The 13,055-nt window shown below is 46.0% G+C and overlaps 1 protein-coding gene across 1 annotated transcript in view; it reads right to left on the bottom strand.

The window, feature by feature from the left end:
- The window catches only part of LOC311232239 (FERM and PDZ domain-containing protein 4-like), a gene marked incomplete at both ends in the record, with an annotated part of 183,105 nt that overhangs the window by 19,533 nt on the left and 150,517 nt on the right, over nt 1-13,055 (bottom strand). The window contains 3 exons of the mRNA XM_084318977.1: nt 6,777-6,903; nt 8,198-8,334; nt 9,306-9,425. Of these exons, the coding sequence (XP_084175103.1) occupies nt 6,777-6,903; nt 8,198-8,334; nt 9,306-9,425 (384 nt within the window). The remainder of the gene's footprint in view (nt 1-6,776; nt 6,904-8,197; nt 8,335-9,305; nt 9,426-13,055) is intronic.

Raw genomic sequence — 13,055 nt, 5'->3', positions numbered from 1 at the left:
GATAAAGGATTTGCACTACAACTCGTACACCTACTGTAAATTGTACCTAAATTGCACCTCATCCCATTTCTGCCTTGCACTATATAGTATTGTATATTAGTACACTGCATAGTATTGTATATTATATGGTAACTCAGTTACGTCTATTCTGCATCGAACATTGTACATATGTCTATACTGAACACTGTGACCTCATTTTTTTACTTCTAATTTACATGCTATACTATGTTATTTTATTTCATACTTATCTTGTCTTGCACAGTCTCTGGAGCATAACAGTAAGAAGCATTTTGTATAAAAGTATTCTGTACTTCTGTATGACAACTATTAAAGAAACTTGAAACTTGATCTTATCAACTGCAAATTGATTGGATGTTTGACGTCAGGGTTTTGAATTATTTGACCAAACATACCAGTCAAATTTGAACGAGTGAGGGTGAGCAGTGTTGTGTGTAGCCTAGAAGAATGATTCTTTCCTGTAACAAAGTAATGTAAGGCATTTATTTTTCAATTTCGGTACTCCCATAGTGGTTACTGATCTGTCAAATAGGTTATTACTTATACTGCGCCGATCCAAATGAACACTTTCCCTCTCGATCAACGTAATGGGCCCCCAAAAAAATAAAATCAAGTCTATTGCTTGTTTTAATCCCCTTAATTTACTGGTTGGTTTGCCGTCACATCGCTGAAGTTTAATCATGTGCGCTGGCAGAGAGAGAGGAGGAGAGAGAGACCCTGTAAGGACACTGCTGATGAGAGAGAGACCCTGTAAGGACACTGCTGATGAGAGAGAGACCCTGTAAGGACACTGCTGATGAGAGAGAGAGAGACCCTGTAAGGACACTGCTGATGAGAGAGAGAGAGACCCTGTAAGGACACTGCTGATGAGAGAGAGAGAGAGACCCTGTAAGGACACTGCTGATGAGAGAGAGACCCTGTAAGGACACTGTTGATGAGAGAGAGACCCTGTAAGGACACTACTGATGAGAGAGAGACCCTGTAAGGACACTACTGATGAGAGAGAGACCCTGTAAGGACACTACTGATGAGAGAGAGACCCTGTAAGGACACTGCTGATGAGAGAGAGACCCTGTAAGGACACTGATGATGAGAGAGAGACCCTGTAAGGACACTGCTGATGAGAGAGAGACCCTGTAAGGACACTGCTGATGAGAGAGAGAGAGACCCTGTAAGGACACTGCTGATGAGAGAGAGACCCTGTAAGGACACTGCTGATGAGAGAGAGAGAGAGACCCTGGAAAGGACACTGCTGATGAGAGAGAGACCCTGTAAGGACACTGCTGATGAGAGAGAGAGAGACCCTGTAAGGACACTACTGATGAGAGAGAGAGACCCTGTAAGGACACTGCTGATGAGAGAGAGACCCTGTAAGGACACTGCTGATGAGAGAGAGACCCTGTAAGGACACTGCTGATAAGAGAGAGACCCTGTAAGGACACTGCTGATGAGAGAGAGACCCTGTAAGGACACTGCTGATAAGAGAGAGACCCTGTAAGGACACTACTGATGAGAGAGAGAGACCCTGTAAGGACACTGCTGATTAGAGAGAGAGACCCTGTAAGGACACTGCTGATGAGAGAGAGACCCTGTAAGGACACTGCTGATGAGAGAGAGAGAGACCCTGTAAGGACACTACTGATGAGAGAGAGAGAGACCCTGTAAGGACACTGCTGATGAGAGAGAGAGAGACCCTGTAAGGACACTGCTGATGAGAGAGAGACCCTGTAAGGACACTGCTGATGAGAGAGAGACCCTGTAAGGACACTGCTGATGAGAGAGAGACCCTGTAAGGACACTGCTGATGAGAGAGAGAGAGACCCTGTAAGGACACTACTGATGAGAGAGAGAGAGACCCTGTAAGGACACTGCTGATGAGAGAGAGACCCTGTAAGGACACTGCTGATGAGAGAGAGACCCTGTAAGGACACTGCTGATAAGAGAGAGACCCTGTAAGGACACTGCTGATGAGAGAGAGACCCTGTAAGGACACTGCTGATGAGAGAGACCCTGTAAGAACACTACTGATGAGAGAAAGATACCCTGTAAGGACACTGCTGATAAGAGAGAGACCCTGTAAGGACACTGCTGATAAGAGAGAGACCCTGTAAGGACACTACTGATGAGAGAGAGACCCTGTAAGGACACTGCTGATGAGAGAGAGAGAGACCCTGTAAGGACACTGCTGATGAGAGAGAGAGAGACCCTGTAAGGACACTGCTGATGAGAGAGAGACCCTGTAAGGACACTGCTGATGAGAGAGAGACCCTGTAAGGACACTGCTGATGAGAGAGAGAGAGACCCTGTAAGGACACTACTGATGAGAGAGAGAGAGACCCTGTAAGGACACTGCTGATGAGAGAGAGACCCTGTAAGGACACTGCTGATGAGAGAGAGACCCTGTAAGGACACTGCTGATGAGAGAGAGAGAGACCCTGTAAGAACACTGCTGATGAGAGAGAGACCCTGTAAAAACACTGCTGATGAGAGAGAGAGAGACCCTGTAAGGACACTGCTGATAAGAGAGAGACCCTGTAAGGACACTGCTGATAAGAGAGAGACCCTGTAAGGACACTACTGATGAGAGAGAGAGACCCTGTAAGGACACTGCTGATGAGAGAGAGACCCTGTAAGGACACTGCTGATGAGAGAGACCCTGTAAGGACACTGCTGATGAGAGAGAGAGAGAGACCCTGTAAGGACACTGCTGATGAGAGAGAGACCCTGTAAGGACACTGCTGATGAGAGAGAGACCCTGTAAGGACACTGCTGATGAGAGAGAGAGAGAGAGACCCTGTAAGGACACTGCTGATGAGAGAGAGACCCTGTAAGGACACTGCTGATGAGAGAGACCCTGTAAGGACACTGCTGATGAGAGAGAGAGAGAGACCCTGTAAGGACACTCCTGATGAGAGAGAGAGAGACCCTGTAAGGACACTCCTGATGCCGAAAATAATGTTATGATGATTTTAAAAAATCACACATTTGGAAATATACGGGAAATGTCAACAAAAATCGGCTTCATTAAATGCTGCTTCATTGGTCAGGTTTGCATTCACACCTCAAACAAACCCCCCCAGGTGGTTCACTGGGAGGTGGACCGAGACCACTTCAAACAGGCGGACCAGGCTGGCGCAGATGTTCACCAATGTTCACCAGTGTTCAATGTACAGTTTCTTCCCCCTCAAATGTATATACTCTCTTTTTAGACTCCTTTTGTACACATAAACAGTACTGTATATTTGTAGATCTGGTATGTCATAAATGTCTAGATCAGGGGTCTCAAACTCGCGGCCCGCGGGCCAATTGCGTCCCGATGGATGATATTTTGGGGCCCCCTACTTGACATCAAAGTAAAAAAATTAAAATAAAATTAAAGGGGAACTATCTTATAAGTGGCCTTTTTGAGTGTTTAGCATTGTTTCCTAGCTATGTGAACTTATATTAATATGATCTATGTCTCTAATTCTCATATTGGCGCATTCTTCCAATTCTCCTCTCACAATATTCACCCTCACTGAACTGAGTCATCTGAAAATGTGATGATTTGTGATGTCAGAGAGACACCGCTGCATGATAATGGCGAGGTACAAGATGAGCTGCACACAGTGGTTGGAGCCCAGGCTCAAAACGGCTCGAGATCTTGAGGTAGAAAAATGCTGTTTTTGAGGACTTGATTAGAAATACAAAACAATGAATAAAAAAAAATATATATATTACAGAGGTGTTCCATAGACTCACAGGAATTGTGTAAAAGTGCCCAAATAGTGAAAGAAATAGTAAAATAGTTCCCCTTTAAATATTTATATTTTTGTTTTTTTTGTTTTTGTTTTGTTGTGTGACTTGTACAGCACTTTGTTCAACTTTGTCAGTGCTGTAAAGTTTAAACCTTTTTAAATCTTAGACAAACAAAACACTTTGCTCTCATGAAATATTGTAAGCCGTCATTTGAGGCTTTATAAAAGCAGCACAATGAACACAAATCTGTCAGTGCCGAGTCCGACCTCATCTTAAATAACAAACAGCATTGCTTGTTGTAGTTAACAAAGAGAGGCAGAGTTGATTTTGCAAAAAAATAAATACAAAAAATATCATATATATATATATATATTTGATGCGGCCCAGCCTCACCCAGACTCTACCTCCAGCGGCCCCCAGGTAAATTGAGTTTGAGACCCCTGGTCTAGATGTAACAGTACTGTCTATCTGTATGTCATGTATGTCATAATGTTATGATGAATTGAAAATGGGGGAACCTGATGTAAACAAGACGAAAGTCTCTCTCTGGTCTGCATCCCCTCAACAATTGTGTGTATTGAGCTGTACTGTATTGTACCCATTCTGCAATCTGTTAATAAAATGTTCAATCAATCAATCAATCAATCAATCAATCAATCAATCAATCAATCAATCAATCAATCAATCAATCAATCAATCAATTCACACCAGCCAAAACTCCCTGGACAGTTCAGTCAGTGCCATATCTCTCCTAAAGCTAGGAATCAGACAGAGAACCCTCCAATCGGTGATGTAACTGGAAGGTAAAATCTGGGGCTGCTCCATAGATAATGAATGTGGCTCTGACTTCACAAAGCCATGCAATGAGGTTTATATAGTATTGTAGCATTGCTAGAAGGTCTGGACCAGAATTAAAATGTTGTCTGGATGGAAGAGCTGACACAACCATTGTATGCAGTGTTGCGTTGCTGATTTCAAAGCTGGTTGCACAGTGTTTTAATGACACCACGTGCACGCACGCTCCCGGGCGCGTGCACGCGCTCCCACGCATGCGCATAAATGTTGTTATGCAAAGTAGCCAGTTGGTACTTAGCGAGTTGGCGCATCAGTCGAGTGCAGCGCATTCCTGTGTGCACGCGCGTGCTTCTGCTCACAGAGCCGGTTACACTTCACCAATGAGAGTCCGCGCTGTCAGGTGAAAAGAGAGCCGCTGGCTGTCTCCGCATGTGTCGGAGGAAGCATGTGGTAGACCTCAGGGCTCCCTTGACCGACCAGTAGGGGGCACATGTGCACAACGACCAGGTAGGGGAGGGGGGAATTGGCATAACGACAAAAATTGTGATGGGAGGAAAAGCTTCGAAAATCAGGCGGAGAAAAAGAGGATACAAATATTTAAAATTAATAAAATACGGTATAAAACGGAAATGTACCAATGAAAAAACAATCCGTTTCATACATGTTGACTGCAAGCAAGTCATTGATAAGCGAGGGGTGTTTTAGACCCATAGCCATAATTTAAGATATAGTTTAAGCCTTCGCAAATTTCCCCGAACTCCCATTGACTTCCTTACTGGCACTCTAGCCCATATGGTCAAAGGGGCGTGGCACTCAATGTGTTAAGAGAAGTAACAAGTAATAAGATAAGATAAGATATTCCTTTATTGACCCCCTTGGGACACAATGCGGGCGTCATAGCAGCATAGGGGAGGGGGGAGGGGAGGTACAGGTATGGGCAGGGTAAGAATAGAAAGACATAAATATAGGCAATACAATAAAAATATGAGAAAAAATAAACAGTGTAAACAATATAATTAACCCTGTTTACCACCCGCTCTTTGCCTAACAAGATGTCTACGCAATGACGAAGCAACAGAACACGGTGAATAGGTAACAGTGGAAAAATTACCTCCCTTTTGCCCACAGACTACCGAGGCTAATAATGTGGGATTTTATGCGTTCGTTTCAGTCTATTAGCATTCAAGGTGCAGCGGAAGGACTTGGAGCCTGGCAAGGGTGAGGAAGTTTACAAGGTTGAGCTTCACAGTGTTGCTATTTTAGGGGTTTGGTCACGTGGAACGAGAGGTGTGCGTGTGGAAGCATTTGCATGTCATCGCTGGCGGAAGAAAACCTCGTAGGAGATGAAAAAAAACGGAAAAAAAATGAGGGCGAATAGAGTTACGAGGTTTAGACAGATGATCGGTTTAATGCTTTCCCATTGTTTAAACTTTGTAAAACCACACACACATATGGAGGATGATCTACTGAGTTGATTTATATAAAAAAAATAATAATGAGTTATGAGAGTTATGAGGTTTATTCCGCCAGCGACGATATGTGTCTGTGTGTGTGTGTGTGTGTGCATGTACATGTAGTAGCGTACATAGAACAGAGCTCGAGAACTATTATACTATACTACTATTATGGATCTACTATTATGGAACTACTATAGGGGGCGACAGCGGCTCGGGAGGTAGAGCAGTCGCCTGGCAATCCAGAGGTACCCGGCTCGATTCCCGCTCCTCCCGGGATTGTAAAGCGCCTTGGATAAAAGTGCTATATAAATGCAGCCATTTACCAAAACATACATGGACTGCAACGTATGACGTATATCATGCCAGTTAGGGTACAGACCCTCACCTGCTCCTTGTGTATGGTTTATTTTTCTCTTTTTTTCTTTTTTTTATAAACTCTACCGTAATCGTAATTATTCATTATTTTGCGCTTCCAGTCAAGCTGGCATGTCAAATCCACCAGACAATAATTTTTTGGAAACAGATTTAATTTCATCCATTGGTCATTTCTGTGGAGCCCCAAAAACAAAACCTGCTATCGTGGAGGGCCCCCACTCGGCGAGGGCCCCTGATCACGCGCCCAGGTTGCCCATATGGTAGATCTGGGCTTGAGTGTGTGTGTGTGTGTGTGTGTGTGTGTGTGTGTGTGTGTGTGCGTGTGTGTGTGTGTGTGTGTGTAGACATGCTTTGGTACAAGGGTGAGCAGAGGACACAGGGGGGCTGTCGTACCCTTTTCCCCGGAGGCACAAGGTTCTGGTTGGTTTTCAGGATGTGCGTCAGCGCCTTCTTGATGTTCTTCACCTTCATGCTGGACAGAACAGCAGGCGGCAGGAACAATGGAAGACCCCACTCCTTCCTGTCCGGAGGAGAGAGAGAGAGAGGTTTAAACCAACACGCCGACGTTACGGGAAATAGTTCGGTTGACTGCTTTGGGGGAGTGCAGTGGTGATTTCATAAGGGGTTGCACTGTGACTTAATGACGTCACGTGCATGCACATGAATGTTCCCTCGCGAATAAAGATGATGCCTAATTGCCTCTAGGAATGGAATGTAACGCATTTCATTCACAGGATTTGTGTGAATGGTCCAACTGTAGTATTTGAACACACCTGACGACCTGCGCTATTGTTATGCAAAGTAGCCAGGTGGGGACTTGGCGCAGAGTCGAGTGGACATTCTTGTGTGCACACGCGCGCACATCCGTGCATGTGCGTGCGCGTGCTCCTGCTCAAAAAGCAGATGGAACGGCGTGCAACCCCGTCCCATGACCACTGCACCACTGTATAGGAATAACGTTAAAGGAACACACGGGAAATGCGCTGACCGTCTTCTCCAGAGTCAGACAAGAAGATACGGTAGATACATTACATTTTTAACATTTTGTCATTTAGCTGACGCTTTTATCCAAAGCGACTTACAAGTTTTGTCCAACAAGTCAGCAGGAAGGGTACAACTCTATCAGCTGAGTAACAATGTTCAGATACCAATTTCCTCCCTATGCGCTGAGTAGAATGCAAGGCTGCAAGCTGAATGGAAGCGGATACGGACCAGCTAGCCTTGCTGTTAGGCCAAAAACACCTATCAATGGAGTTTTAAGCTATAGGCTAGTGGTCAGTATCCGCTTCCATTCATTTGTGCTAAGCTAGGCTAGCTTGCAGCCTTGATAGCTTTCTACTGAACGCACAGAGAGGAAATTGGTATCTATCTTGCCTTGCCTGACTCCAGAGGACGGTGAGTGCATATTTTCCCATAATGTTGGCGTGTTCCTTTAAGACTCGTGTTCAGAAGGTGACTTTGCAGATTACCTGCTTGTAATTACTAATCTAGAAGCCTTTCTTCTGCAGACATTCTTTCAACTAACAGGCGTAGGACTTTGAGTAATGGATTTGTTTAAATTGATATCCTACATACTGTCATGCTTAAGTAAATGACCAGATGTAATGTTTCAGTAAATAACTAATTCAGTCTGGAAAAGAAATATAGAAATCGACTAATCAGCGAACAAAGGCTTGGTGGACTAAGATAGGGCATCCCATTACTATTAGCATTATAATCAATTGGACTATATACCAACTCAGCAATATAATATGATAATTTTCTATTCATTTTGGTGTTATCTAGAAGAGAATGACTTGTGCACACACACTTACTGGATGTATTTGAGTGAAACCTTCTGGCACTGTTTCGTTGTCATGGTGAGGATGTACATCTGCAGGGCGGCCAATCGCAGCGCAGCGTCGTACTTCAGTTCCGAACCGAACCTCTCCATCACCACATCGTTACAACACTACGGCAAGCCAAGGAGGGACAGAACGAGCAAGTGTTAACTCTGCCACACACACTGTGGTTTTTAACACATTCGTAACTAACTTCACAACAGCGACAGGCGGTTTCAAATTGACAAAAACAAAAACAACTTTCTAGAACATTTGATTTCCTGTCAGTTACTGATATTAGCCAGCACTGCATTATGATCAGTGTTTTAGAAGCTGAATTATGTAATTGTTTGTCTTTCCGCATACCCCTAGTTACACACACACACACACACACACACACACACACACACACACACACACACACACACACACACACACACACACACACACACACACACACACACACACACACACACACACACACACTGACTCCGCCCCCTCCTCACCTGTACGTAGACCCGCCCCCACCCCATAATGACTCCTCCCCCTCCTCAACTGGACGTAGACCCCCGCCCCATAATGACTCCTCCCCCTAATTCCTCACCTGTACATAGACCCGCCCCCACCCCATAATGACTCCTCCCCCTCCTCACCTGCACGTAGACCCCCTGCCCCATAATGCAGGTGATGCAGACCCCCTGCCCCTCCTCCCCCTCCTCACCTGTACGTAGACCCGCCCCCATCCCATAATGACTCCTCCCCCTCCTCACCTGTACATAGACCCGCCCCCACCCCATAATGACTCCTCCCCCTCCTCACCTGCACGTAGACCCCCTGCCCCATAATGACTCCTCCCCCTCCTCACCTGTACGTAGACCCCCCTGCCCCATAATGACTCCTCCCCCTCCTCACCTGTACGTAGACCCCCCTGCCCATAATGACTCCTCCCCCTCCTCACCTGTACGTAGACCCCCGCCCCATAATGACTCCTCCCCCTCCTCACCTGTACGTAGACCCCCCTGCCCCATAATGACTCCTCCCCCTCCTCACCTGTACGTCATAGACCCGCCCCCACCCCATAATGACTCCTCCCCCTCCTCACCTGCACGTAGAGGTATTCAAACGCCACACCGTCCCTCCTGAGCAGCTCCACCGGGTCCCTGGGGACAAAACTGATCCTGAAGAAACACTTCATATGATCTGCACCTGGTCTCTGGGTCACCTGGGGGGGGGAGAGAGAGAGAGAGAGAGAGAGAGAGAGAGAGAGAGAGAGAGAGAGAGAGAGAGAGAGAGAGAGAGAGAGAGAGAGAGAGAGAGAGAGAGAGTGAGAGTGAGTGAGAGAGAGAGAGAGAGAGAGAAACAAACAAACATATAACACTATATAAATATATGCTATGCAGTTTTAATTCTAAACCATGTGCACACAGATGTGAAGCAGAGAAGTGATGCACGTGAGCCACCACTAGGGCAGAGCGGCTAACTGCAAGTGATTTACTGATTGACTGCCTGTATGAGTGAGTTAGTTAGTGACACTGCTGATCATAGAGGTGTCTTGCATTTAAAAATACAAAGGCCCCCCAAAACATTTAAAATAAGAAGCATACTGTAGAGACAAGGACACATGATGTCATAGATGTGAAGTTTATCGACCTGTTCGCCGCCGACGTTGTGACAAATATGTGCGCGCAGACCCGAAGCAGAAAGGAACATAGTCCTGGTCAGAACAACGGGGCAGACTACAATATATTTGCATTTGTTAGCCATGCTAGCGATCTAAACAATCAATCCATGCCAAAGCTAGATATGTAAAAAGGTGAAAGACTCTCACTAAGACTCTAAACTAACGTTTATTTGGTAAAATTACATCCAGCCATTTTCGCTTGAAACATCTTTTATCAGGGGAGTGCCATGGTTTCTCCATAGAGCCCCGTTGTACTTCTTTTGGCGCAGCAGCTCGCGCAGGTCCGAGGCGACTTAGACGCGTGACTCAGTTGGTATTGCTGATTGCTGAGCGAGTGACATTGCCGGTCTTCGCAATAAGGAGGTATAGTCTGACGTCACTGGTTGTTCCACCCGTATAGGGATTTATCATTGGGAAAATGGATTATCGGTTATTGTTTTTTTTTTTTTTTGTTGGTCTTTTTCCCCCTCCATTTTCCTCCGATTTTCTCCCATCCCAATGTTAGTCGTATGCCAATTCCCAGTCCCTTCCTGGTCGCTGCGCACTTACCCCCCACAGTCAGATCATCTGGGAGAGTGGAGGCTACCACGTGCTTCCTCCGACACACGTCCAGCCAATCACCGCTTCTTTTCACCTGGCAGCGCGGATTCTCATTGAGAGGGCGTAGCGTGGTGGGAGGACCACACTATCCCCCTCATGTCCAATCCGCGCTTAGCAGGCGCCCCGACCGAACTGTAGGAGTCGCTGTTTACAACGACCCGGACCCACCCCGCCAGCTTCTCCCACCCTCTGATACAGCCAATGTATCAGTGCAGACGGCCAGCCAAGCTGGTGACAACCCCGGAGCTGTGAGCTGGATTCGAACAGGCAAATCCAGCTCAGCTCCGGGGCTGGTGACGAACGCAATCTCCGCTCGGCCACCTAACCGCCTGATTATTGGTTATTGTAACAAATTCTGCCGCATGGAAATTGGAAAGCTTGAGTTCCCTTCTATCACTAACATTATTGTTTGAGCATTTTTGGTTGAAATAAAATTTGGCGATTTTTTTTATGATTAATTGCGAATATTTCATGCTGAGCTATAGATTGTGGATGAATAAACACAGAAAGGTACACCATGCAAATGTGAATGCTGTATTTGTTTTAAACGAGACGATTTAGAAATGGGCAATGGGGAAATACATTGCGTTGGACAGAGGGTGGAACACGAAAAACAGCAATGACGTAACCACTACACCTCCCTATGGCTTCGCATTTCAGGAAGCAACAGCTTGTTTTCATTCCGCCATCGTTCCAGCGGGCTGTGTGAAGCGGCACTCCTCAGAGACAACCTGGGCAGAAGCAACTCGTCTCTGAGGGGACGGAATAACAAACAAATAGAATAATATGCTTTTGCAATCGAAGGCAAACGCCTGCGTCGTCTTGTACAAAGTTGTTTCATGTTAAACCTGAGAAACACCAGCATCATCTGTTTTTACGACCAAAAGACGCTGGATAATATCAGGATAATAACTGTCTTCTCCTTTGTCTGGCGGGTGCAGACGGACTTGTACAGGCCGCTCTGTCGGGTGAATATTAACTCTGTCCTCCTCTGATCCCCACACCTTCATTAGAATGGGTCGGGCATGGTGTTTGTGTGTGTGTGTGTGTGTGTGTGTGTGTGTGTGTGTGTGTGTGTGTGTGTGTGTGTGTGTGTTTGTGTGTGTGTGTCGGCGTGCATACTTGAGAGGGTGTGTGTGTGGACTGTGCATGGTGTTTGTATGTGTGTGTGAGTGTGTGTGTTTGTGTGTATGTGAGAGAGGAGTATGCGTACACTTGTTTGTGTGTGTTTTATGCATGCACCTGTATGTGTGCGTTAGTGTGTGTGTGTGTGTACAGTAAGTGCATGCACTTGTGTGTGTGTGTGTATGTACTGTATGTGTCTAAGTGTATGCACGTGTGTGTGTTTGTGTGTGAGAGTGCATGTGTACGTGTGCACGTCACCCCTGCTAGGCCAGACAGACCTGATAAATGATGCTGAGATCTGATGGTACTGCTTGAATACAGAGCAGGACTGTGTGTGTGTGTGTGTGTGTGTGTGTGTGTGTGTGTGTGTGTGTGTGTGTGTGTGTGTGTGTTTGTGTGTGAGATATCAAGTGTGTGTAGTGGTTAAAAGGATAGACCGGAGTTTGTAACATAAAGTGGTATGAAACACTTGCCAGTGTAATCGACGCATAGCCATTAGCTAACTTACTGAGTCCCATGATTGAGGTCTGGCTGCCAGCCAGGCAGCTTTAGACAGGCAGCACATGTGGGTCCGGTAACAAAAGGCTGTGTGTGTATTTCGAACGATCGATTCTTCTTTCAGACCAATGAAATATCTTGGAACTAGCTAGCTTGATAGCCCCGGGGTGTAGTACTACGCTGGCATTCTTCAAGATACCAAAGTTCCAAGATATTGTCTCTGTGAGTGAAAAATCAAGCATTGGAAATATGAAATGTTGTGTTCTGTTGTGCATGGTTAAAACTTTTGTTTGCATGTTGTAGTGTGGCTTAAAACCTTTTTGTACTGGACCCCATGTGCTGTGTCTCCCCTACTCTGTCTCCCTCTCAGCCTTCCTATTGTCTCAATAAAGAACCTTCTCTCCTGTGTCTCCCCTACTCTGTCTCCCTCAGCCCACCCTACTGTCTCAATAAAGAACCTTTTCTCCTGTGTCTCCCCTACTCTGTCTCCCTCTCAGCCACCCTACTGTCTCAATAAAGAACCTTCTCTCCTGTGTCTCCCCTACTCTGTCTCCCTCTCAGCCTTCCTACTGTCTCAATAAAGAACCTTCCCTCCTCTGTATCCCTCTCAGCCTTCCTAATGTCCCAATAAAGAACCTTCTCTCCTGTGTCTCCCCTACTCTGTCTCCCTCTCAGCCACCCTACTGTCTCAATAAAGAACCTTATCTCCTGTGTCTCCCCTACTCTGTCTCCCTCTCAGCCTTCCTATTGTCTCAATAAAGAACCGTATCTCCTGTGTCTCCCCTACTCTGTCTCCCTCTCAGCCTTCCTATTGTCTCAATAAAGAACCGTATCTCCTGTGTCTCCCCTACTCTGTCTCCCTCTCAGCCTTCCTATTGTCTCAATAAAGAACCGTATCTCCTGTGTCTCCCCTACTCTGTCTCCCTCTCAGCCTTCCTACTGTCTCAA

This window comes from Notolepis coatsorum (assembly GCF_963971535.1).
Source record: "Notolepis coatsorum genome assembly, chromosome: 1".
Classification (NCBI taxonomy): domain Eukaryota; kingdom Metazoa; phylum Chordata; class Actinopteri; order Aulopiformes; family Paralepididae; genus Notolepis; species Notolepis coatsorum.
This window is presented reverse-complemented; position numbering and strand designations above follow the sequence as displayed.